Below are 27,786 nucleotides of genomic sequence, written 5' to 3'. Positions count from 1 at the left end.
GGTGTAGAAATAAATAGAAATAAAAATTTTGAATAGAAATAAAAATTAGACAAAAATTTCTATCGAAGTAAAATTTTTAACTTTTAAATGATATTAATATAATTTGGGAAAATGGTCAGCTGGTAGGAATTTTGGTTCAATTTTGGAAAAATCTTGGTCCAAAATAAAAATTCATTGTAGCATAAACTGTTTTATAGCAAAAATGAACTACCTAGTGCGAAAATTAAACTAATTTATACGCCATATTTTGAGATTTCCACAAAGCGTTGTTAAAACCACGAAAATTTAATGCCCTGTTGTAATTTTTAACTGCAGTTCATGAAATTATACCCTCTCATAGAAGAAAAAATTAACTAAAAATAAGAAGAAAATCATTGGCACCAAATCATGGTCATGTTAACCATTCATTCTTACTATTTTTGGGAATCGTACGAAATTTCTTTTGCGTTAGTTTATATTGAACTTATGTGTATAGCCATTGAACTTTATACCCCCGTTTAGTTCATAAAATGATTGAGACATACTTGAAAAGATGAAAATTTCATTTGGCTGTGGAAAATTTCGCAAGAAATAATAAAATTTAACTATCAACAAATAATTTTTTTGCAATAAAAATAATTTAAAATTAGCGATAGTTTAACTACGGATTTTTTTTCGGTGTATTTTTGCTTTTTGGGATTTAATAAGGATTGCCATTTTTACTGAAAGTCCTGTATTTACATAGATTTAAATTTTGTTGTACAGCATACCGCTTAAATAAATAACCTTATACATAAGAAATAAATATATAATAAATATATAAACTTGAATTTATTCGTTTCTTCTGCTTGAAAATTTCAAAAAAAAATTATTAGACATAAATAGAAAGAAAATTTCGCAGTTTGATGGAAACAAATTGTACCGTGGTGCAATGGTTAGCATGCCCGCCTTACAAACACAAGGTCGTAGGTTCGATTCCTACTTCGACCGATCACCTAAAAGTTTTTCAGTAATGCTGGTGACACTTCTGAGTGTTTCAAAGCTTCTCTAAGTAGTTACACTGCAATGTGGAACGCCGTTGGTACTCGGCTATAAAAAGGAGGTCTCTTGTCATTGAGCTTAACATGGAATCGGGCAGCAAGCAGTGATAAGAGAGAAGTTCGCCACTGTGGTATCACAATGGACTGAATAGTCTAAGTGAGCCTGATACATCGGGCTCCCACCTAACATAAACTAAACCCTAAACCTAAGGTTCAAGATGGGCGCACCACAGTAGTGGTGAAGGATATAAAAATACATATTCCATATGAGTGTAGTATATAATACTTTGGAAGTAATATGTTATTAAACCAGGGAGATTGGAGTGCAGGTACTGCGTAAAGTTTCGAGTTTTTGGAAACAATACCATATACAAATACAAAATGTAGTCTTTATTCAATGTGCATGTGCATAAAAACACCATTGTTATAATATAAAAGATTATACGTTCTAAATTGAGGGCAAAATTCTACCAAATAAAGACATTTTAATAAAACTCATTGTTTTAAAATATTATATCTTTAAATTTTGGACACAAGAAACTATTTTTTACTTCGAACTATCTGTTATAAGTTAGATTTTTAAAATGGCATTTAACTCATAATGGATTGCTTTTTTAAAATACCGCAAGAAGAAAATAGAAATTTCGATAATTAGGATCTGAATCCAAATTTCAATTATAGAGAACCTACACGAAAACAAAATAATTACCTAATATCAAAGACTATGCAACATAAATTGTAGGGCACATAATTTGCACAACATTAAGGACAAATTAAATATAAAGACAATTTAAATAATTCATAACATTTGCTTTAAACATGATTTACTTAAATGTATGATACCAATCTTTGAAATCTACGTCCATCCGTTAAAGTCGTATGTTTAAAGTTAAGCAAGTTTTCCTCAAAGAAAAATATTTTTCATTTAAAGAAATAATCTTTAAATTAACAGATATATTTAATTTTTTAATTAAATATAAAAAAAGCTTCAAATATAGACGATTTGCATCTTTGGTTTAAAGTTTCTTTTTTTGGAATTAAGAAAACTTTTTTTTACTTGGAATTGTCAGTTATAATTAGGATTTTTAACTGTCATTTATTTTTGTGTGGATTGCTTTCTTAATATATCCTAATTTTAATTTTACAGATCCTTAAAGTTTTATTTTAAAAAAGCAATATCTTTCGCTCGAAATCATTACCAAAATCCTTAAGGAAAGGTTAAAATCTTTAAATACAACTAAAAACTTTTTTAGTGTTGATATAGCGTTCGGGTGATTCCTTATAACTTCTTTATTTAAAAACAAGTAAGAGCAGAGTTAAGTTCGGCCTGGCCGAAGCTTAAATACTCACCACCATGGATTGATTTAAATCCCTTTGTTGGTAGTTGTCTTTCCGTCAGGCTACTGGGTCCGTTTCTACAGATGTTGAAATCATCAAGAATAAATCATAGACCGAAAATGTGGCTCAGGGTATGAAATACTTCTATAAACTATCAAAGAGTAGCATAATTTTAGCAGAGTACTGAAAATTCCTTTTGGAAAGTTGGTTCCGATTAAATAAGCCTTTCAGCTTGACGTATACCATATTACCACGCTTTTTCATAAACTTTTGAATATTTCGGGGTGAATCCAGTCGTAAAAGAAGCGTGGAATTAGGTATTTAAAATACCTCCTTTGAGAAAGCTCACTATATTTTGGTCTTTGGCTATGTCATGATGGGTTTGTAAACTTTGGATGGTTTAGTAAAACAGCTGTATTTCATCTCCCGCATCGAGCTCAATATTGACTGGATCCGTGTCAGAAAATTGTGTGGGTGTCACCTATGCCCTCAAGAGGAAAGATCGGAAGATCGGTCTATATGGGCGCTATAGCAAAACATGGACCGAGATATATATATATATATATATATATATATATATATATATATATATATATATATATATATAATATATATATATATATATATATATGTATATAAATATATATGGATATATATATATATATATATATATATATATATATATATATATATATATATATATATATATATATATATATATATATATATATATATATATATATATATATATATATCCATATATATTTATATACATATATATATATATATATATATATATATATATATATATATATATATATATATATATATTTATATCAAGCCATGGACCGATACACATACACCAAATTTGGCACTGTTCTTTGTAAACCTCATATACCTGTGGTTTTAAAATTTCAAAAAAATTGGTTGAAAATTGTGCCATCTATGCACTCAAGAAGTCAAATCAGGGGATCGGGGGCTATGCCTATCTTCGAACTTGTCCTGCTTGGAGACAAAAAACTAGTTTGTGCAAAAATTAAGCAAGATAGCATCATTCTTAAAGGCTGTAGCGAGATATCGTTATATCATCTTAGAATATCTCCCCGATCAAGAATATATATATACTTTATATAGTCGGAAACCAATATTTCGATTTGGTACAAACGGAATGGCAAACTTATTTACCCCCATCACCATCCTATGGTGGTGGGTTTAAAAATCAAGTGTTTGAAATAAGGCCATAATAATTTTATTGAATGCTTACTTGAATATTTGATTGATACGACTTTTTGGCATCGAAAATTTCAGGAAGACTCTTAGGAATCGTATCATTATCAATGGTCTGGGGGCTCTCATCATCGACAGTGAGGAAAACCTAAGGAAAGAAGACAGATAATTAAACTACGTTCACATTTCTTCGAAAGATATTTATACTAGTTAGGATAATGGCAATACTTACTTTGGCACCACCTCAAGGATTTCAAATATTTGGAGGATTATTGAAATCCATAAAAAGAATACCATTGAAAAATCAAATTGACACCAATGATCCTTTAAATATGGAACTTCGCCCTAGTGTTAGTGTTAATATATGGGGGTTAAGAAAAGGGTTAATAAATCTTTACATTGACAATAGTCGTCATAGAAGATTAGATTGCGATATATGTCATGAAGGGATTTAAAGATTCATTCGGGAAATGAATCACGTTAATTTTTCTCTGTATTTAAGGTTCACTTTTTCTATAATCAAATCCTTGTGAAGAAGGGAACATATTGTTGAATAAGCCGGTTTCCTTTCTCCACTTGGATTGTATTTCGATGGCCAATTCGTTATAATCTAATAGACCAAACCCTTTCATGACACTGGGCCGCCGTATCGCACACTACGTTTTCAGTTGAATTTGGTTGGAATACTCACGTGCACTACGCCGCGTATGTGCATTTTGGCTATCATTTCAGCGGTAAATAGTAGCGTCACCGCTATGTCCGATACGAATGTTATTGACTGCAGGGGTGGATATCGTTCGAAAGTTTTCGGAGTATTCAATGAGACTGAGGCCAAGGCTACTAAAGCGCAAAGTCGCATTAGGCGCCTTACCCACAGTTTATTCACCCATTCAATATCGGCACTTTCGTTGAGCGATTCCTCAGGACCATAATCGGCGAGAAATGGTTCGCCGCCTTTTAGACTTTGCCTGCGACCAAGCATCTTGTTACCAATGCCGGTTGCAAGTCCAAGTCCAATTGGCGGAACCCCAGTTATAACTGCAGCATTGCTACTAATACCGCCGCAAATGCCCATACCGACGCCGCCTAAGTTGCCTCCGACGCCACTAAGTCCGCCAGATGTTGTAGCCTGAACATTGCCCCCGCCTCCAACACCGCCACCACTACCTCCAGTCGTCGCCGAAGCACTACCAAGTTGGCCTGCAGTGACACCAGAACCATTATTATGCCCGGACGATCCACCAACACCTCCGACAGGTCCTCCAGAGGTGTTGTGAACAGTATAACTGTTATTTATGGCAACAGTGGCCGATGTTCCCAGCATTGGTCCCATATTGGTGATGGGCATACGCAGACCACTGCCACTCCCGCTGCCTGAATTCAGAACAGTTGGACTATTAATGCAACTGGTGCCATCAAAGCCATAACCTCCAGTTGTGCTACTATTATTTGCCGACTGTGAGGTATAAGGATGTGTACCTCTGGTACTGTCCGTATGTTGGAAAGTGAAATATTGAGCCTGTGTTGAATTCAGCGATTGATTACGAAAGATGTGTTGTTGTAAGAAATGGCTACTAGCGCTGTGACTAATATTGGGCGTAACTGTAGTACCACCACTACCACATCCCGCACCTACAGGTTCGAGATTTGATGCTGAAAGTGTTTTATTACGACCAGCTACTAAACGACGTGTTCGCAATTGTTCACTCATCCAAGATGCCTGTCGTCATAATCACAATAGCGGTGGCTTCCAAAAATCTGAAAACATAAAAAATAAAATAATTTAATACTTAATAACATAAAAGGTGGCACACTCATTTGAAAAAAAGTGGCACAGTATTTCATAAAGAAAATTCAACGCATTTATATCAGTGTACACTCAAAAAACAGTGAACCCACTAGGAAGGAAAATTTTGGATAATTTTAGAAAAATCAGGCTAATTTTAGAAAAATTTGACTAAACTGTTTTAATACAGATTTAACGCCGATTTCACAAACTATGTTTCAACAAATTCAAGAAAATTTGTTACACATAATACTTTTTTTCACTTGTAAAAGAAAATTTCGAAGTATGAAGGAAAAAATAGGAGTTCAAAATTGCGAAAATATCTTTAGTGCTAGTAGTTCAAGATGTGCGCATTATTGGTAAAATGTACAAATTTTAAGAAATTCTGAACTAATTTGTGGGAGACACGTATTTATGAAGATTTGCTAAATACGTGTCTGCCACAAACTAGTTCAGAATTTCTTAAAATTTCATTTGTGTATAATTTTTCCCCTCTTTAGTTAATTTAACTAACGTACCCAAAAAATTATTAAACTCAAGAAATCTTTCTCAAAACATAATCACCCATGTTCCGATATTCGGAATCGCAAATCGCAAAAATTTAGTTTTCTTATAAAGAAAAAATTAAACAATTAGTGTTCATAAGAATAACAAGTTCTAACTTTCTTATATACGTTTTTTCATATATGAGATGTGCTTATATTCGCTATACCCGTGTTTGGTAACTATTTTTTTACTTCTTCGCCATAAAATAAAAATATTTATATCATTTAAGTATAGATATAACTACACTGTTAGAAAAATACGTTTTTCATATGTTGCGATATAAACAAAATGTGCTCGGGCACAATTTTTTAAACACAATATATTTAAGTGCAAAAATGTAATATTCCTAATCTAGCATTAAATGTTTGGGACACATATGTTACAATATATTATTTTTGGGACAAGAATGTTTCATAAAAATAATATGTGTGAATGTAAACATATATAAATTTACAAATTTAGAGTAAACATATATATGTGATATTTTATTCAAGGAGCGACAGAGAGAGAGAGAGAGTATAGAGAAAGAAATAGAGATGGAAACCGTGAGGGTTGACGAAAGATATCAACATAGCGAGAGAATCAAAAGAGAACAATTTCTGTGAAACTGCTTTTATGTTGTTTCGGGAAACTGTTTTATGTGTTCATTTGTTTTGGCTATGCGCTTGGCTTGTTAATAAGGCTTCGCCAACATTTGATATGCTTAAGTCTAAATATTATTTAATTTGAATATTAAATTGCGTATTCGGAGTAAAGAGAATAGACATTCGGAACCAAGAGAATAGACATTAAAAAAACAGAATTGGTTTTTTTGCTGTGAGAGCAGCAATTTAAATATGTGCACACTCAAAAAAATCGCTTCTGTAACATATACCCCGAACACATTTTGCTTAAAGCATACATATTTTCGGGATTGATCCAAACAAAATATTGTTTGTATTGTTCAAACAAATTATGTTTCACCTTAGGGCATACTCTGGTAGAAAAAATTTTAATGACATTTTCTTTGTGTGGATATATGTTTAAGGCGCCAATTGGCTACTTGCAGCATACACTCTAGGTCTCTCTTTCTAAACACATATATGTTTATAAGCTATTTCTAAATTTATATATGTTTGCATCTAAGCATATTATATTTACAAACAGTTTATGTCCCTAACATAATATGTTCTAACATATTAACATATATATCCCAAACATAACACGCTAGTTTATGAACATTATATGCTTACACTTAAAAATATTGTGTTAAAAAGTTTAAGTTCCAAACATATAATTTTTACACCCAAACATATGAAAAACAGTCTTTTTCGTCCGTGTGTGGACATGTATTTTGTTTATCATTCTGGGATTATGGGCACAATTTTTTGTTTTGGTTCGTCAAAAGAAATCGGAAGGTACGACGAGTAAGTCAAAATATTTAGGAAGAAACGAAATTAAAAAAAAAGATCTTCAGAAAAAAATAAGTTTAGTTCCTATTTATTAATAAGTAGACCAATATTGACGGACACTTTCAAAATAAAAGCGGGTATTTAGTTCGAGTTTTGCCGCGGCAAAACTTGAATCTCTAAAAGCAGAATAACAAAACTTTTTTGGCAAATTGTATTATAACTTGGTGGGGAATGATACAAAGCAACAATTGAAAAAGTTTATTTTCTTTAAAATGAATTATTAAAGAAAAGAAAACGTGAAAACATGGCCATTTTAGAGCGATAATGCCAACTTAATACCGGCCCAATAGATAAAAATGAAATTAAGTACAAAATTATTCGTTAATAAATATTCATTTTTATTTGTATTTCTAACTACGATAAATTTTAAATGCATTTAAAATGGTGTTAAATGCTAATAAAAAATAGTTCACACCTAAATAGATTTATGTTTATATTGTAAAATTATTTATGTTTATACTCGACTTCACGTTCTTCATTTGTTAGAGTTTTTGAATTCCTTCGAAAATTTCAAAGTTTTATACCAAAACCTTTTTTTTTGTTACAAAATTGTTTTTTTTGCAATAAAAATAATATCTTATCCAAAAGCTCAGTCCATTTCGTTTATATCAAGCACTGTTCTTTTCTGACTTTAAATCTTTAATAACACACATTTCGAAGTTTCACTGTAAAAATTTAATTTAGTAATATATAAATATATAAATTTTAAAAAAATGGTGTTCGGTCGGAGCAGGTATTGAACCTAGGATCCTTTGCATGCATTGCTCCACGTGGCCAACAAATGTATGTTTCTGTTGAAAACTATTTTGTTTGCATCGGCTCGAGGGCGCTGCAAGCTATGCTATTTAAGTGTAACTTATAACGATAATTGTCTAGTGGTGACTATAACAGCTACCTAACCCAGCGGATAGTGTGTTAGCTTACAAACTGTATGGTCCTCGGTTCGATTCTCCGTCCAGGCGAAAGGTAAAATTTAACAAAGTTATAAAATTTAATAATATCTTCAGCATTGTTTGTATTACAGAAAAAGGTCCTAAGAACTAAAAAATATTGTGGAAGTGAGAGAGACGTGGGGGAATATGCAATTGGGCAGAAATACATTTTTTTAACACAATCTTCTATGGGAGAAAAATATTCCAAGCATATAATATTCTTGGGCTCAAAATGCTTCCAAACATATAACATGTTCACATAAAACAAACATAATAATGTTTCGACAATATCTAATAATATATGTGCTTCCTGCAAAATATGTTAGAGAAGCAATTTTTTTGAGGGTGTTCAGCCGGACCGAATATTATGTACCCTCCACCATGGATTGTGTATAAAGTTCTACTAAAGAGTACTCTATACACTGTTAGAAAAATATGTTTTTCATATGTTCCGATATAAACAAAATGTGTTTCGGGCACAATTTTTAAACACAAATATTTAAGTGCAAACATGTAATGTTCCTAAACTATCAATAAATGTTTGGGACACATATGTTAATATGTTAGAATATATTATGTTTGGGGCATGAATGTTTCATAAAAATAATATGTGTGAATGTAAACATATATAAATTTACAAATTTCGAGTAAACATACATATATATGTTCTGATATTTTATTCAGAGAGCGACAGAGAGAGTATAGAGAAAGAAATAGAGATGGAAACCGGGAGGGTTGACGAAAGATATCAACATAACACAGCGAGATAATGAAAAGAGAGCAATTTCTGTGAAACCACTTGTATGTTGTTTCGGAAAACTATTTTATGATAAGGCCACAAATTTGATACGCTTAAGTCTAAATATTATTTAATTTGAATATTAGAATGAGATTAGACATTCGAAACCAAGAGAATAGAATACCCATAGGAATATGGGTAATTGGCATGCGTCACACCTGTTGCATTGACGGTGCTAGTTCCACACATGTTTGTATTTTTTTCGTTATTTTTTTAATGAAACAATGTTAAATTTTAGGCAACAACAAAAAAATTTAATTTTCCCGTTTATGGAAATTTATTTCCTGCACTTAATTTCTTTTTATTTGCATTTTAATGCTATGTCAATACTTGTCGTATACACGTTTGGTTCGATAAACGAAAAGTATGAGCCTAGCACGGTAATTGGTTTGATGTGCTCGGCAGCCAATTTCCCATCTTCTTCTCTCTATTATCTTTGGTGTGGACATGTATTTTGTTTATCATTTTGGCATTATAGGCACAATTTTTTGTTGGTTTGTTAAAAGAAATCGGAACGTACGAGGAGTAAGCCAAAATATTAAGGCAAAGGAAATTAAAAAAAGGTGGCAAATATACAAAAATTACAAAGGGATCTTCATCAAAATAACGAAAGGGCACTATACTCTTGTTAGAGTTTATTTATTTATTTATTTATTATTATTTATTAAACAGTAAAATGTATAAAAACATCGTCTAAAGTTCGCATCTATCTTCCAAATGATAGGAATGATGCGCTATATCCTCTGCTTTAGCATTTTGATGAATTCATGGCGAATCGAATTGCGGGTAAACAGGTGTGCCAAGTATCATGATGTTCTTGGACGATTATTGCCAAATGACATTTTAGATCCCTATTCTTTTGCTCTACGGGCAGGCTTCGGCCGTAGCATCAACAAGTTTAAATAGTTCAACTACCGGCTTGCTACATCTTCGGCAATAAATATCCACTTGTAGCCTCCATCGGTTTGCTTTATACCGCTTGCAATCGATGCAATTCTTCACATGTTTAGCGATATCACTGCGCATCCCAGGCCAAAAATATCTGCTGGCTATATGCGCTATTGTCTTCTTCCATAATGTCCAGCGGTGCTGTCATCATGATAAGCTTTTAATATGTCAGACCGTTCATGGACTGGGATAACGAGTTGAGCATCATCGGTATCATCGTCAGCATAACAGAATTGTATTCAATTGTTAAGGATATAGTTTCTATTTATCCATATGAAGGAATTTTCATCTTGGTTTTCAATGGAGGTGATTATGCTTTTCATGTAATCATCCTTTAACTCCTCCTCTCGAATCTGTGATGTACTTTTGTTCGGAATATTGATGAAAAACGAGCAGATAAAATTATCCGGATTATCGTGTTTTTCCTCCGGGCATAGTGGCCTGGAAAGCATATCCGCTGTAACATTGTTTTTCCCTGGTAGATATTCTATAACAAAATCATAATGCTGAATTTGTAATCACCATCTCCCAAGTCTACCTGTTGGTTAGGTTAGGCTTGGGTCATAAGCACTTGCATCAGCCTGAATTGGAAAAGGGACACCGTCCACTGCTTGTTTCAATATGGGTGGAGTTGTTAGAAAATATTGGTTGATGCTCGCCAGTATTAATTTTATGAACGGCATAAGGGATAGGGTTACCAAAAGGCTCGAAAACGTATATATTTGGCCAAGAGCGAATCGATTTGCATCTTTTCTTTTTTCCTTTAAATTTGTGGCATCCGATTCTTTAAGGATTTTGTGTTCAAAAATATTTAAAGGCATGGAAACTGCGTCTTCATCACCATCATTATGTCTTTGTGAGAATCTAGGCAAGAGGTCATTATCCGTTGCCCGTTCTGGTGTTACTATGTCCTGCGGAATTGCATCCTTAAAAATTGCTTGTATTGAATGGGGCGAGTAATCTAAACCACTATGGTAATCCGGGCCATAAGTTTCGAAATCGGGGACATAGGATTTGCATGATCGCTTGGGGGTTACAAATTTTGGTTCAACATGTTGGGCTGCAACTTCTGTCGGCTTACGCTTGAAATGTGTCTCTTCCACTTTTATTGTTTCCATCAAATTCAGCTCCAAAGGCCATTCTTCGACGAAATCAAAAACTTGAGTAGGACATCCCTCGAAGTGCCAATTTTGTTGACCCATATTTAAAACAATTTGTGTTTGCTCCATAAAATCTGTACCAAGCTACGTTCTATTATTTTTGTCATCTGGGAAAATTAGGAAATTGATATCCAGACATCTACATCCTATGACAATTTTACATGTTGTGGTAGAAAACTTTCGAATATCTGTGGTTCCATCCGCTAGAGTGGTTCGACAATCCAAAGTCTCGAACTTGCAGCCTTTAAACTGCATTATACGTTTAAGATTGGAACTAGCCACACTCGTTTTAGTACCTGTGTCGAAAAAGGCCTGGCCGGGGACACATTTGCTACTGGGATATCACACACATACCAAGGGAGTTAAAACTGACACTCATTGGTACGCTATTACGAGGTTTCTTGCTACATTTCGGGCAATTTGAGCGCACATAACCTGGTGCATTACATCCATAGCAGGCTAATTTTGGTCTCACTAGCGCTTCTTCTACATCCGCCGTTACCTTTGAAACTCCATCCTGCTTTTTATAAAAATTTTCGACCGTATGCCCCTTTTTACGGCAGAAAGTGCATCGTTTTGTAACGCCATGGGGACCACCGTTGCTGGTTGTTCACCTCGTTACGTTCACTCAAAACTTGCTCTGCTTCTCTTGCATCATCAAATGTTTTTACTTTATGGCGGTATACACGCTCCCTTATTGGAGAATGCAACATCCCAAAAACATGTCAATTTGATCGGTTTCCTGTGGTGCCTTTGGCAATTGGGCAAAAAGTGTCCTCTTTTTACGAATAAAGCTGTCAGTCAGTTCGTTCTTCTATTGCTTTGTTTCATTTATTTCGGCGTAGATGCGCCAGGTTGGTTTTGGTGGTGCAAAAGCATCTCGCAACATTCTGATTACGTCAGCAAAGGTTTTTGCATTCGATTTAAGTCCACACCCAGAAAAAAGTCGATGCTGTTAATTCTTAATAACTATATTTAATATATTAATAAAACATGTCTTTTATTGAAGAAAAAAATGCCTATATGTATAAATAAATAAAACTGTACTTAAAAACGAAGGTAAGCAGTTCTAATGTTGAAGTAAAAGGTTTACCACAAATATGTAAGATTTATCCAAATAAATGAAAAAAGTTCAATAAAATCATTCCATATATGAATTCAATTCAGTTAATTTTTTTCATTCTGTAGTATAGTGGTACATAAATATAGGAAAATGTTAACTAATATATGGAATGCATTCTATCTAATTTCTACGAAAATCATATCGTTCAAACAAATAAAAATGTCTTTGGCGCTATACGAAGTTCAACTTTCTTCACAATGAGTTCATTTTAACTTAAAGAAGTGGTCACTTTTTTCTGGGTGTATATATAAGCTTCAATCAAAATTGTCAAGTCAAATTAATACATAATTCAACCTGATAAACAAATTAGTAATAATTAAAGAATTATTTCAGATTCATAAAAGCCAACCTCATTTAAATTTAATTGAATTTTCTTTTATGTAAGGATGCCATTTTAAAGTCGAATACTTTAATTCAAAGAACAAAACACTTCATATAAAAAATTATTGTATGTGCATTCGTGTTTTAAAGGCAAGAATTCTTTGTTTTTACGCAAATGTCGTTTTTTAGTGACCTCCATAATTTAGTTTCGAAACGTTACTTTGCATTCCCTGAAATATTAATGGAAATAGGTCTTGAACCTATTTTAATTTAATTTATGTAAACCCATAAAATAAATTAGAGTTTGCCCGTTATTAATGATTTTAGTCCTTTATTACATGTTCTTTTCACAATTTAGATTACTGATAGAGGCGCATGTGTGTTTTTCTAACCAGCCGGTAAAATAGCACACGTGCTATGTTCTGTAACAAAATAAACAAACTATTGTTTACACGTTTTACACGTGTTTATAACAGTTAAAAATGTAAACAGAACTCAACAAGTTGATTTTCAGCTGTTCATCAGCTGATGATTTGTTTATCAGCTGGTGTCGCAGCTGATGCTTAAGTTATCAGCTGGTCCCTCAGCTGATTTGGCTATCAGATGTTTAGTATAACAACTTCATTTCAACCCCAATTAATAAGGGATGTTTTTGTATAACACTTTTGAAAATTTTCACTGCATACACACATATCAAACTGTTCCTTTTTCTCATATCTAGGCATTTTTATATTAACACATGTAATTTCATAAATTAAATGATTTCTTTTTAATAAACTTAATACATTCGTGGGGAAAAAGATCACAATATTTAAACAGATTGATTAAACTTTCGCAAAAATAATAAAATATTTTTGATTTCTTTTAACTTAACGAGTAGTAACTTTCTCAAATTATTCATATTTCATGAATACTGGGTAAAAACTCTTCAAAAAAATAAAAGTATTATATTAAAAAGACTTCACAATTTATTAAGGATTTAATATTACTATAGTACTACTAAAAATTAATTAAAAATCTTCCGCACCGTGAATAGTAATATGTATAGCTGGATTGACAAAACCGAACTGAAGTTTTGACCAGTATAACAGTTGTAACGAATATGTAGATATGTTATTAATCCTTTAATAGCAGTATTATAGAATATTTGGCATCTCAATGAAAACACTCTTAGCGTTATCCAAATTTGGTCTAAATTATATATAAAAGGGTGGGGAGCCACCGTGGTGCAATGGTTAGCATGCCCGCCTTGCATACATGGGTTCGATTCCTGCTTCGACCGAACACCAAAAAGTTTTTCAGCGGTGGATTATCCCACCTCAGTAATGCTGGTGACATTTCTGAGGGTCTCAAAACTTCTCTAAGTGGTTTCACTGCAATGTGGAACGCCGTTCGGACTCGGCTATAAAAAGGAGGTCCCTTGTCATTGAGCTTAACGTGGAATCGGGCATCACTCAGTGATAAGAGAGAAGTTCACTAATGTGGTATCACAATGGACTGAATAGTCTAAGTGAGCCTGATACATCGGGCTGCCACCTAACCTATATAAAAGGGTGCAACGGTTGGTTGACCAAATTTACTTAAACCGAGTATAAATTCAAAATTCCCCGAAAAATTATTATTTTTAGGTGCTTGTACATTTATTTTTAATCTATTCTAATACACGCAAAGAAGAAATGGGTATTGCAAACGATATCCTTTTCTTAGAGTTTTTAATTTCTTTAAAAAGAACACAATTTTATCACAAAACATTTATTCTGTTACAAAATTTTTCTTATTCCAAAATCACAGCCCACTAATGTGGTTTGTTTTATTTAAATAAAATTTCTTTAACATAAATCGGCGCAATCGTTGATGATGTTAATAATAATAAGAGATTCATGACCTGCTGTATTTGCTTACAAACTGTAACTGTACGATTCTCTGTGTGAACGAAAGTAAAATTTGAACAATCTATAAAATCGAATATTTTTTACTAAAGGGCTGAGGAAGATGCAATTAGGCATAAAATATATACTCGTATGGTAGACGATTTTTTTGTGGAAAATTACGTTTAGATTTTGTTATGCCTGTACGTACATATATTTTTGATTTTAACTTTATATTTGAAAAGTTTAATTATTACTTTGCAAAATAGCCATGAACTTCTCATATGTAGTAGATATTTCTCGAGAGGTTCATGAGGAGTTATTTGATCCATAGATCTTTTGGTGAGAAATACGTATGAAGTTTGTTATAGAAACTGTCGTTACCGATCGCATTCATTTTTTCTCCAATAACAAATAGATGTCGAAACTGCATTATCGGTATGCAAATTTATTTTTTACTGTTAATGTATATGAAATTTGGCTATAGTATGTACAGCGATCCCCCAATTTACGTCGCCTCAGTTTACATTGTTCCGATTTACGTCGTCAAATTTTTTGTTCCACCCAACTTCGATTAGAGAAGCTTTAAACACCCAGAAATGTTACCAGCATTACTGAGATGGGATAATCCACCGCTGAAAAACTTCTTGGTGTTTGGTCGAAAAAGGGTTTGAACCCATGACCCTGTGTATGCAAGGCCATTGTACCATGGTGGCTCCCATAGTTAGTGTACTAGAATTCCTCGCTTCTTTGGATCGGAATCAATACCAAGGGCATTAAAGTAAAGGAAATACCATGGCTGAATAAGGAGGTTGAATCACGATAACAAAAACAACACATTTCAATATGTTGTTTACAATTTTAAGAAGTCAAAATCAGCTGATAAAAGAATCGTATGGCATTGGTAAAATTGGCAATTACTTATTATTTCAATTGTCCTGAAAAAATAATTAAAATCCAGAGAAAAATAAAGGTTCAAATTTAATTGTGTCACTTATGAGTGATTGTGAAGTGGATAATTCATCCGAGGAAAGCCGATATGAGACAAATAAGACTATAATACCCACCAAAGTTAAGAATGGAAGTCAGTCAAATGGATCTTCGCCATCTATTAACAAAAACAGTTTATGATGCAGTTTAAAAACTGATGTGCGTGGTATTTTGGGTCTGGAATATGTTATCAAGATACTCAAGTCATCTTTGAACAATTCCCCAGCTATGAATGCGCGAGTTTGTTTGAGATGCATTTGCTATGCAGTGTCATTTGGAGAGCTGCAATCACCATAAACATATGATTTTGACATCTTAAAATTTTTGTCGAAATAAAAAAATTGTAATCATATGGGCCCATGATTTAACCTTCTTGTTCAGCCATGGGAAATACCATTGTGTCTGGGCAAGCTTTTTTTAGTGTTGTCATGCTCCTCAAGCTCTCGCTGATGGCGATTCAATATACATATACACGCAAAAACTTGTGAACCCACCGAAAGAAACAATTTTTTTACTGTGAATTTTAAATTTTATGCAGGACTTTGATATTACATGACGAAAACAGACAGAGAATTAGTACACTACATTAAAATACTTTCGAACTGTGTAAGCTCCTTTTCGATTGTGGGAAATACGAATTTAGGAAATCCTCAAATAATTATTAATGCCCAGAAATCAATATCATATTGGAAAAATTTTAACTACAACATAATATTTTCCATCAAACTAAACTAGAGTCAACTTGTCTTTAGTTCCCTGGAGGATTATTCTTTTTCTAACGCTCCAAATAACTAATTCCAGTTTCTAAAGATTTGTTCGCATGCAGCATAATGTCTTAAATTATTTGAATATTGCACCCCAAACATTTATTTATGTACCAAATATGTAAATCGATAAGCTTACAGTTTTACATATCTATGTATTCTTTCGTTATCATTCTCCGTCGCCATCTTAAATTAATACATATTGCCATTCAGATGCATCATATTTAAGAAAATGTAATATCCCAAATATAATATGTTTTAACATATTAACGTACACCCAGAAAAAAATGCCTTCGAAACTAAAGGAAATTTTTTTCATCAATATAGTTTATCCATTTTATTTCCATTAAGGTAAATTTTTGTGAGAAATAATAAAATTTACTCGTTTCAGTAAAAAAATCCTAAACTGGAAGCAGTTAGGAATAGTTCATTAACTAGAATAAGGCATGGAATTTTACTCATACTGTTTTCTTCGCTGGGTATAAGAATTTACTACTGAACAAGAAAATTTTATTCACCGATAACAAAGCATTCGTAAAAATAAACAAAAACCGAACTAAAACCAAGTTTCCTCAAAATTAGTAAAATTTCTTATAAAATGATAATTGCGACTTCCTTTATAATAGAAAGTTTTTCATACATACGAACAACACTTGGCATAGAAAAATATTTTAGTTCATTCGTACTAAGAAGTATGCAATCCTTTCAAAACTTAAGGAAACACACTTGTTAGAATATAGGAAATTTTCCTAAATTTCTATTGTCTACCTGTAATCGATACCTGTCATCGTAATCGATGTGTTTGCGCGTGGGTGTAATCGATATATTTGCGCGTCGGTTGTTTTTTTAGTTGGAATCGCGTTGTTTTGGTATACGGAGAGATTGTTAAAAAATAATATGGTAAAATAATATAATAAATAACAAATAAAATATATAAAATATTTGTTATTTTAAATTAGTGAGAAAAATTTTCGTTTTTTTAAATAAATCTATCAATGTTCGTGATAGTGTATAAAGAAAGAAAACACCAGCAGAATAACAACCCTTTCATTTGTCTTCATTTTGGAATCTTCAATTATCAGGTAATATTCAGTGACGCTAACCTTTTGCAACAAAAATGTTTTATGATTTTTTATATTTGTAGGTATTGAAATTGTAAAAGGAGGACAACATCGTTAGGCAGCAACTTATTAAAAGTGAAAAGTACAAGAAGAAGAAAAAGTGAGTTTTACAGTTGATAATATCACACGGAATTGGAAATAGTGGAATAATAAACTAATATTTCAAAGAGATTCGATGCTGTTGATTCTTAATAAATATATTCAATATATTAATAAAACATGTCTTTTATTGAAGATAAAATTGCTTATAGAAATAAATTAAATTGTATTTAAAAACGAAGGTAAGCAGTTCTAATTATGAAGTAAAAGTTTTACCACAAATGTGTAAGATTTGTCGAAATGAATGAAAAAATTTCAATAAAATCATTCCATATATGAATTCAAATTAGTTAAATTTTTTCATTCTGTAGTATAGTGGTATATAAATATAGGAAAATGTTAACTAATATATGGAATGCATTATTCCTAATTTCTACGAAAATCACATCGTTCAAACAAATAAAAATGTCATTGGCGCTATACGAAGTTCAACTTTCTTCACAATGAGTTCATTTTAACTTAAAGAAGGGGTCACTTTTTTCTGGGTGTATATGTCAAACCATGTTATGAAGATTATATGCTTGCACTTAAAAATAATGTGCTAAAAATGTGAGTTCCAAGCATATTATTTTTACACCGAAACGTATGAAAAACGGTCTTTTTCGCCCGTGTACTATTCCTTTCTGTTAAAAAATACTTTCATTGTGTAAATAAACGGTCTTGTGGAAGAATTGCTACATCTGGCGCTTAAAGGGAAAATTTCTGTTATACATTCAGATGGTATTTAAGATCATGCGCACTTCCGCTTTTTTATTGGGAACAATCACCTGCTTCAAGAAATTTAACAACATATGATCAAATAATGTCAGTATACGTAACATATAATGCATCCTATCTTATACATTATTAAGAAAGACATGAACAAAAAAATGTTTCGACACATTTGCCGCAGCCATGTAATATTATCGAGAGCATGTAATTATGGCAAAAAGCCGAGAAAAAATAAGCATTTACTCGTAAGCGTCAAACATGTTCTATTAGTTAAATGATTTGAGACCATTACATTGATGGGGAAATCATGGTCATGTTTTTCGTGTATATTAATTTTTTACTTTTTTACAACAAAAACAGCATTACATGGTCACAAGGACCATGTACATTTTTTCCGTGATCATTTAATTCTTGGTTTGTTTGCGGCGAAAGGATTTTTTTAATACTTCAAAATTTTTTAATACTATACAAATTATTGTCAGTTTACGTGTCAGTAGGTTGTTGCTTAAAATGGATGCAGGATATGCAATTCGTGAGCTTGGCTTTGATTTTGAGTGTGATTTTACAGAAATTTTATTCACGCACATTCACGAACCGATATTTTGCTCTTGATCATATTTGGTATTATTGATATTATTAGACAACTTTGGCAATCGATTTATTAGATATTTAATGCCATTGAAATTGCTTCAATCACGAATGTGATAATATTAATCAGCAACCATATAGATATACACCCAGAAAAAAATGCCTTCGAAACTAAAGGAAATTTTTTTCATCAATATAGTTTATCCATTTTATTTCCATTAAGGTAAATTTTTGTGAGAAATAATAAAATTTACTCGTTTCAGTAAAAAAATCCTAAACTGGAAGCAGTTAGGAATAGTTCATTAACTAGAATAAGGCATGGAATTTTACTCATACTGTTTTCTTCGCTGGGTATAAGAATTTACTACTGAACAAGAAAATTTTATTCACCGATAACAAAGCATTCGTAAAAATAAACAAAAACCGAACTAAAACCAAGTTTCCTCAAAATTAGTAAAATTTCTTATAAAATGATAATTGCGACTTCCTTTATAATAGAAAGTTTTTCATACATACGAACAACACTTGGCATAGAAAAATATTTTAGTTCATTCGTACTAAGAAGTATGCAATCCTTTCAAAACTTAAGGAAACACACTTGTTAGAATATAGGAAATTTTCCTAAATTTCTATTGTCTACCTGTAATCGATACCTGTCATCGTAATCGATGTGTTTGCGCGTGGGTGTAATCGATATATTTGCGCGTCGGTTGTTTTTTTAGTTGGAATCGCGTTGTTTTGGTATACGGAGAGATTGTTAAAAAATAATATGGTAAAATAATATAATAAATAACAAATAAAATATATAAAATATTTGTTATTTTAAATTAGTGAGAAAAATTTTCGTTTTTTTAAATAAATCTATCAATGTTCGTGATAGTGTATAAAGAAAGAAAACACCAGCAGAATAACAACCCTTTCATTTGTCTTCATTTTGGAATCTTCAATTATCAGGTAATATTCAGTGACGCTAACCTTTTGCAACAAAAATGTTTTATGATTTTTTATATTTGTAGGTATTGAAATTGTAAAAGGAGGACAACATCGTTAGGCAGCAACTTATTAAAAGTGAAAAGTACAAGAAGAAGAAAAAGTGAGTTTTACAGTTGATAATATCACACGGAATTGGAAATAGTGGAATAATAAACTAATATTTCAAAGAGATTCGATGCTGTTGATTCTTAATAAATATATTCAATATATTAATAAAACATGTCTTTCATTGAAGATAAAATTGCTTATAGAAATAAATAAAATTGTATTTATTTATTTCTCTAAGCAATTTTTATTGTATTTATTTATTCTATAAGTATTTATAGAAATAAATAAAATTGTATTTAAATAAATCGGGCTGCCACTTTAACCTAACCTAGGTCCCATAATGAGATATTGTTCATATCGGACCATATCACAAGGGTTCCAAATCGCTTTTGTGGAAATAATTGTGGAACTTTTGAATGAATAAAAATATTAATAGCTCATTCACATTAGACTCGAAATCTACTAAAAGTGGATTTGAAATCCCTTTTCTATAAGGCAAATGACAATTGAAATCTAGTTAAAGTAGATTTTGGAAGTGTAATGTGCATGAGGTATAACACAATAAATGGAGCTCCGAAATAACTTCCAAAGATATGTCACACTTGTATCTATAGGCGTAGGAAAGCCTCTGGGCTGGGGAAATTTGTTCCTGCATGGGGCTCCAGAATTATAATCTTGGGGGTCATATTGGGCTATAAAGAAGTATGAACCGATGTGGACCAATTTTTGCATGATTATTAAAAAGCATATACTGAAATCACGTACCGATTACAAACACATCGGGTGAAATTTGCTTTTTCACGATGCTCTGGACGTGAATTTCGGGAAAGGTTTATATGAAGCCTATATATAATTATGAACCGATTTCGACCAATTTTTACATGGTTATTACGGAGCATAAACTTACATCACAGAAGAATATGTTTATAACCAGTCCTTTTACATAATTTCTAGTCGATGGCTTATTTCTTTCAGAAGTTAACGTGATTAGATGTGTGCACGTGACACGAAATTGTCGTGCTGACGGCAGCGGAGTGAGTGTGCGTGAGCGTGATTAACCAACCAAATGTATTGCGTGAGCGTGAGACACGAATGTCATATCTTCGTGAATGTGCGTGAGTAACTAATTTCAGAAAAATACATACACTCACGAACATAAAACGCATACGGTTTGAATGTTAAGAGTTTAAAAACGCTCTCCATTTTAATCATGATCATGTTTTCAGTCAGGTCTCTCAGGTAAAATACTCATAAAATTATTCGTGAGTCATGGGATTTCTCGAGAGTCACGACATTTTTCAATCGTGAGTGTGAATTGTTAAAAGATTTTCTTTTCGTGAGTATGCGCGAGTCCTGCAAAAATATAGAGCCTGAGGAAGATTTATCCGTCGTGAGTGTGTGTGAGCATGAGTAAAATATTACTCACTATTAGAATTCCAAAAAAATCTAATATTCCAAATAAATACACACACACAATTGGTGTTTAAGTCTTTATATTTTAGTCTCACAACTTCTCAATTCAAAAGTTAAAATAGAATGAAAAATTATTGTCATACTCAATATTTAAATGTAGAAGAAAACTCAAATTAAAATATTTAAAAAGCATACTTGATGAAAATAAATTTCAAAATTAAAGTAGCAAGTTAAAATGATGCAAAGTATATTAGACCGATATATTTTGTATAGTAGCATTACAACACTCACGTTCAGATCTTTAAACATGATTTCAACAGACGGTCGGACAGCCGGAAGAATAACTTAAGTTATTTTTAGTTTCTTTATTATGAGTGAATTTTTGAAGATATTTATATAATAAAACTGTGGTTGAACTTATGATTTAAGTATTTTTAGTTTAATACCTAAGGCTTCTTTATTATTTTGTCAAGTCTGATCTTAAGTAGATTTAATTAAAAGAAATAGTAATTAATATTAAAACTATTGTTTCATTAATGAATATCTTAATAACCCTGCCCAGAAGCGATAGGTTAGATTAGGCATGTCGTAGGACGGATGTCCACCACTTCCACAACCGTTGCATTACGTCTTAGTGTTTTGGATGTGAATTAAAAAATTTTGTGATAAATAATTTTTATAATTTTTTATGATTCTAAAACACATTTTTCTCAGAAAAGAAAACACCATTAGACTATTCTATCCATCGTGATACCACATTAACTAAAACTAGTTTAAAAAACCTGACTGTTGAGTAAATTTCGGAAAACGAAATTACGAATTCTTTTAATACCTGCTTAAATCTACAAATTGTTTACGCAGAAAAAAATTTCACGAATATTTTTCCAATTTAAAATTTCATTGATTCAACAACATTTTTAATCGAAACAAAAATTAATAGTATCAATTAATTGTTTAATTGGATCAATTAACTTTTTAATTGACCTTCAATTAATTTTTTAATTGATACTATCATTTCTGTGATTGAAGACACGTCAATTAAAAAATTAATTGGATCAATTAATTTCGTGATTGGTACAGTAAAAAAATTGAGTGATTTATTCGATAATACACAAATCTGTATTTGAATTAATAAAACCAGTTTTTTTAATAAACAATTTTAAAACGGCGTGTCACACAATGTGGAGAAGCTTTGGTGACGTTTCTGAGTGGTGACTCACCATCATTTCTGAGACAAGATAAATCATCGCTGAAAACCTTTGTGTTATTCGGCCGAAACTGGGATTGAACCCACGAACCTATGTATATAAAGCGGGAATGCTAAAAATCCAGCTCTCATAACACATACATTGTAAATAAGTGTTATCGACATTCATACGACATTTCCGCTAGAGGTGATTTCCGTTACCGATAAGAAAATCATTGGCACTTTTGCTACCAATAATTCCGTGAGATATATTTCTGGCATTTTGTGCTAAAGCCCGGAATGCAGCATTTCTGAGACAAGATAAATCGCAGCTGAAACCCTTTGTGTTATTCGGCCGAAACCGCCTATGAGTGTAAGGCGGAAATGCTAACATTCCAGCTCCCATAAGAAATACATTGTAAATCAGTGTTATCGACATGCATACGAAATTTCCACTAGAGGTGCTTTCCGTTACCGATAAGAAAATCATTGGCACTTTTGCTACCGAAAATTCCGTAAGACATATTCCTCGCATTTCGTGCTAAAGCCCGAAATCTAAATATAAACAATGTGCAACAACTCCTCATGAACGAAAATTCCGTGAACCGTTTACATTTTGCTCCCTTAAGAAATATATGGAAAACTGTATTATTGTCATGCAAGAAGTATGAATCAGTCGATAACATCGCCCACAATGTCTGCATTCATAACATCACCCACAATGTCTGCATCATGTTATTATTCAACCGTCGAACTGAACGGACGTGTTTTCTAATAGCGGAGTATTTCATCGTAATAAGTACTTATTACGAATTTCACGTGTGGTGGAAATAATAAACCACCATGCAGCGAAATTCAAAGTCATCCACTGGGTTGCTAACTTCAGGGCCCAGTGGACGGGTAACGACTGAAGTTATAAATTTGGGCAGCGACCAAGAGTCAGGCCCAATTAGTCGACCTGTAGACGGGTCGACTGGCGGTGACACTTTGGCAAGTCGAACCCTTTCTAAGGTGACGACATCAAAAAAAGGCAATCCCTCTCGAAAGAGATTCAAGGAACGAAGAAATGCTTTGTTTATCCTAAAGAAGTTAGGATCAGTCGACCCAAGCACGTTGTCGGCTAAGCAAAGCGATTTCTTAAAATGGGCTCAAGGAATTCTTGAAGCTGGAAAAAGGGAACGATCACCGGATGAGCTACCATCCTCTAAACGGGATCAAAGATCGTTTGCCTCAGTTGCAAAAGACAGCCTTGTGATGGCTATTATTAATAAAGGAGCATTGGACGGTATGATTCCAAGGCAAAAATGGGGGGAAATTGAGAACGCGATGTCTGGTGTCTACTCAGAGGTGCGAAAAAAGTTTCCCGGACCAAGTCCTCGACGGCAAGATGCTGGATGGTATCAAGGACGATATAAGTTAATAGCTTTTGCAGACCAGAGGTCTATGGATTGCTTTAAAGCTGCATTGATGCTAATTGGTGAAGTTTGGGAAGGAGCCGCTTTGGAGTTAGTCGATAAAAAAGACATACCGGCTAAACCTAGAGCACATGCATGGATACCGGCAAACCCTCCTGATCCTGAGTCAATACTAGAGAGACTAAAAGAATGTAACCCAGATCTTCCAACCGCCGATTGGAAGGTTGGTCGTTTGGATGAGGTGGATGGACCAAGACGACATGCGGTGTTTATATTAAACATAGAGTCGCTGCCACATCTAGCCCAGACCCAAGGACGCGTAAGTTATGGCTTTCATGATATCCATATGAAGGTATACAAAAGCGATCAGCCAAAGGATACCGAAACGGACAAGCCTCCGGTAGAGTCAGCAGTGAAAAAATCTCCTAGCGAAGCCGAAGGAGACATAAAACCTGCAGACTATGGCGAAAATCATATGCGGGAAGTTTCTACAGGCTCAAGCCTCACCAAAGCTGAACCGCGGATTGTTGCGAGAGTCACCGAGATCTGTGAAGAGGAAGCCTTTGATGACTCAATTGAAGCGGCTGATGTGACGGTGGTTGAAAATTTGGATGGTTCTACGGTTCCTCCAGATAAATCTTCACCATTGTAAGGCCGCTTGTGCTGCCTTAAAAGTTCTCCTGATGAAAGGAGACATAGATATAGTTCTTATTCAAGAACCATACATATATAAGAACAAGATCTGTGAATTAAGCACTCCGGGTTTCAAACTTTTGCATAATACCGGTAACGATATAAATCGAGCATGTAAAGGGTGATTCTTTTGAGGTTAGGATTTTCATGCATTAGTATTTGACAGATCACGTGGGATTTCAGACATGGTGTCAAAGAGAAAGATGCTCAGTATGCTTTGACATTTCATCATGAATAGACTTACTAACGAGCAACGCTTGCAAATCATTGAATTTTATTACCAAAATCAGTGGCAGAAAATCCGCTTTTTTATCGACAAATTTTGTTCAGCGATGAGGCTCATTTCTGGTTGAATGGCTACGTAAATAAGCAAAATTGCCGCATTTGGAGTGAAGAGCAACCAGAAGCCGTTCAAGAACTGCCCATGCATCCCGAAAAATGCACTGTTTGGTGTGGTTTGTACGCTGGTGGAATCATTGGACCGTATTTTTTCAAAGATGCTGTTGGACGCAACGTTACGGTGAATGGCGATCGCTATCGTTCGATGCTAACAAACTTTTTGTTGCCAAAAATGGAAGAACTGAACTTGGTTGACATGTGGTTTCAACAAGATGGCGCTACATGCCACACAGCTCGCGATTCTATGGCCATTTTGAGGGAAAACTTCGGAGAACAATTCATCTCAAGAAATGGACCGGTAAGTTGGCCACCAAGATCATGCGATTTGACGCCTTTAGACTATTTTTTGTGGGGCTACGTCAAGTCTAAAGTCTACAGAAATAAGCCAGCAACTATTCCAGCTTTGGAAGACAACATTTCCGAAGAAATTCGGGCTATTCCGGCCGAAATGCTCGAAAAAGTTGCCCAAAATTGGACTTTCCGAATGGACCACCTAAGACGAAGCCGCGGTCAACATTTAAATGAAATTATCTTCAAAAAGTAAATGTCATGGACCAATTTAACGTTTCAAATAAAGAACCGATGAGATTTTGCAAATTTTATGCGTTTTTTTTTTTAAAAAAAGTTATCAAGCTCTTAACAAATCACCCTTTATAATTGCTAAAATCGAACTAAACTTGTTTCTGCTTCCTTCATTGAGCAATGCAGACACTGTCGTAGCCAGTCTAGAGATATCCACATGCAAATATTGGGTATCTTCGGTCTACATGGGACATGATAGGGATATGCCACCCTGTGCCGTTAAGACCTTAGTTGAGGAGTCACTAAAAACAAAGACAAAACTCATTATGGGATGCGATGCAAATGCACATCATAGTATTTGGGGAAGTAGTGATACTAATGCAAGGGGAGAGTCGCTAATAGAGTTTATTTTGCGTACTAACCTGGTAGTTTGCAATAAGGGAGATGCACCAACCTTCGTCACCAGGAACAGACAAGAGGTTTTGGACGTAACGTTGACCTCTCCGGAACTGAATGATAAGATATCTGAGTGGCAAGTTTTGAGGGAACATAGCTTCTCAGATCATCGCTACATCAGTTTCAGATTGACTGTTCATACTTCAAAGACCATATTTCCGCCAAATTTTAGGAAAGCTGATTGGAATAGGTATAGAGAATCGTTCAATTTGATGATACCGGAAGTGCCGGAGACAAATATGAGCACTGTGCAAGATATCGAACACGCAGTGGAGCGGATTACTAAGGCCTTCAACATTTCACTGAAAGCTGCATGCCCTAGAGGAAAGCCAAGGGGAAAAAATCGGTCGCCATGGTGGACTACGGAGTTAAGTAATATGAGGAAATCCTGCAGGAAGCTCTTTAACAAAGCAAAGTCCACAAGAGCTCCGGAGGATTGGGACACTTACAAGATGAATCTGAGAGAATATAAACGAGAACTGAGAAGGTCTCAACAAAACTCTTGGGATGATTACTGTAGCAGTATTGAGAATACGTCAGAGGCTTCCAGACTACGGAAGGTACTAGCATCCACTAACACCGCTCCAGGTTTCATTAAAACATCGGAGGGAAATTTGACAACGTCCAGTGAGGAGACGTTGGAGGTACTTTTGGACACACACTTCCCTGGAAATCAGACGATTGAACCATGTTCCGGTGGTGTAACAGAGGCTCAGCGATCATTTCCTATCGAGGAAATTGTGTCGGAATCTAGAATAAAATGGGCTTTAAATAGCTTTGGACCATTCAAATCCCCCGGACCTGATGGTCCTATCGAGGAAATTGTGTCGGAATCTAGAATAAAATGGGCTTTAAATAGCTTTGGACCATTCAAATCCCCCGGACCTGATGGAATTACTTCGGCGGAGTTACAGGCAGTGGTTGAAAGAATTATCCCCTGGTTGACGGTTATATAAAGGGTGATTCTTTTGAGGTTAGGATTTTCATGCATTAGTATTTGACAGATCACGTGGGATTTCAGACATGGTGTCAAAGAGAAAGATGCTCAGTATGCTTTGACATTTCATCATGAATAGACTTACGATCTGCCACAACGTCGAATTTTCAGTGAATGGGCCCTAGAAAAGTTGGCAGAAAATCCGCTTTTTTATCGACAAATTTTGTTCAGCGATGAGGCTCATTTCTGGTTGAATGGCTACGTAAATAAGCAAAATTGCCGCATTTGGAGTGAAGAGCAACCAGAAGCCGTTCAAGAACTGCCCATGCATCCCGAAAAATGCACTGTTTGGTGTGGTTTGTACGCTGGTGGAATCATTGGACCGTATTTTTTCAAAGATGCTGTTGGACGCAACGTTACGGTGAATGGCGATCGCTATCGTTCGATGCTAACAAACTTTTTGTTGCCAAAAATGGAAGAACTGAACTTGGTTGACATGTGGTTTCAACAAGATGGCGCTACATGCCACACAGCTCGCGATTCTATGGCCATTTTGAGGGAAAACTTCGGAGAACAATTCATCTCAAGAAATGGACCGGTAAGTTGGCCACCAAGATCATGCGATTTGACGCCTTTAGACTATTTTTTGTGGGGCTACGTCAAGTCTAAAGTCTACAGAAATAAGCCAGCAACTATTCCAGCTTTGGAAGACAACATTTCCGAAGAAATTCGGGCTATTCCGGCCGAAATGCTCGAAAAAGTTGCCCAAAATTGGACTTTCCGAATGGACCACCTAAGACGAAGCCGCGGTCAACATTTAAATGAAATTATCTTCAAAAAGTAAATGTCATGGACCAATTTAACGTTTCAAATAAAGAACCGATGAGATTTTGCAAATTTTATGCGTTTTTTTTTTTAAAAAAAGTTATCAAG

General features: G+C 33.9%; 1 protein-coding gene across 2 annotated transcripts in view; it reads right to left on the bottom strand.

The window, feature by feature from the left end:
* na (sodium leak channel non-selective protein na) overlaps nt 1-13,709 on the bottom strand; it is a 37,881-nt gene extending 24,172 nt beyond the window's left edge. For both annotated transcript variants that reach the window (XM_075299662.1, XM_075299663.1), the window contains exons 1-4: nt 13,678-13,709; nt 4,276-5,342; nt 3,817-3,929; nt 3,622-3,732 (exon numbers count right to left, since the gene is read on the bottom strand). In XM_075299662.1, the coding sequence (XP_075155777.1) occupies nt 3,622-3,732; nt 3,817-3,929; nt 4,276-5,295 (1,244 nt within the window). In that variant the 5' untranslated portion in view covers nt 5,296-5,342; nt 13,678-13,709. The remainder of the gene's footprint in view (nt 1-3,621; nt 3,733-3,816; nt 3,930-4,275; nt 5,343-13,677) is intronic.
* Between the last annotated feature and the right edge of the window lie 14,077 nt (nt 13,710-27,786).

This window comes from Haematobia irritans, chromosome 3 (genome assembly GCF_050003625.1).
Source record: "Haematobia irritans isolate KBUSLIRL chromosome 3, ASM5000362v1, whole genome shotgun sequence".
NCBI classification, from domain to species: domain Eukaryota; kingdom Metazoa; phylum Arthropoda; class Insecta; order Diptera; family Muscidae; genus Haematobia; species Haematobia irritans.
The sequence above is the reverse complement of the archived record's forward strand: the minus strand, read 5'-3'. Positions and strand labels throughout refer to the sequence as shown.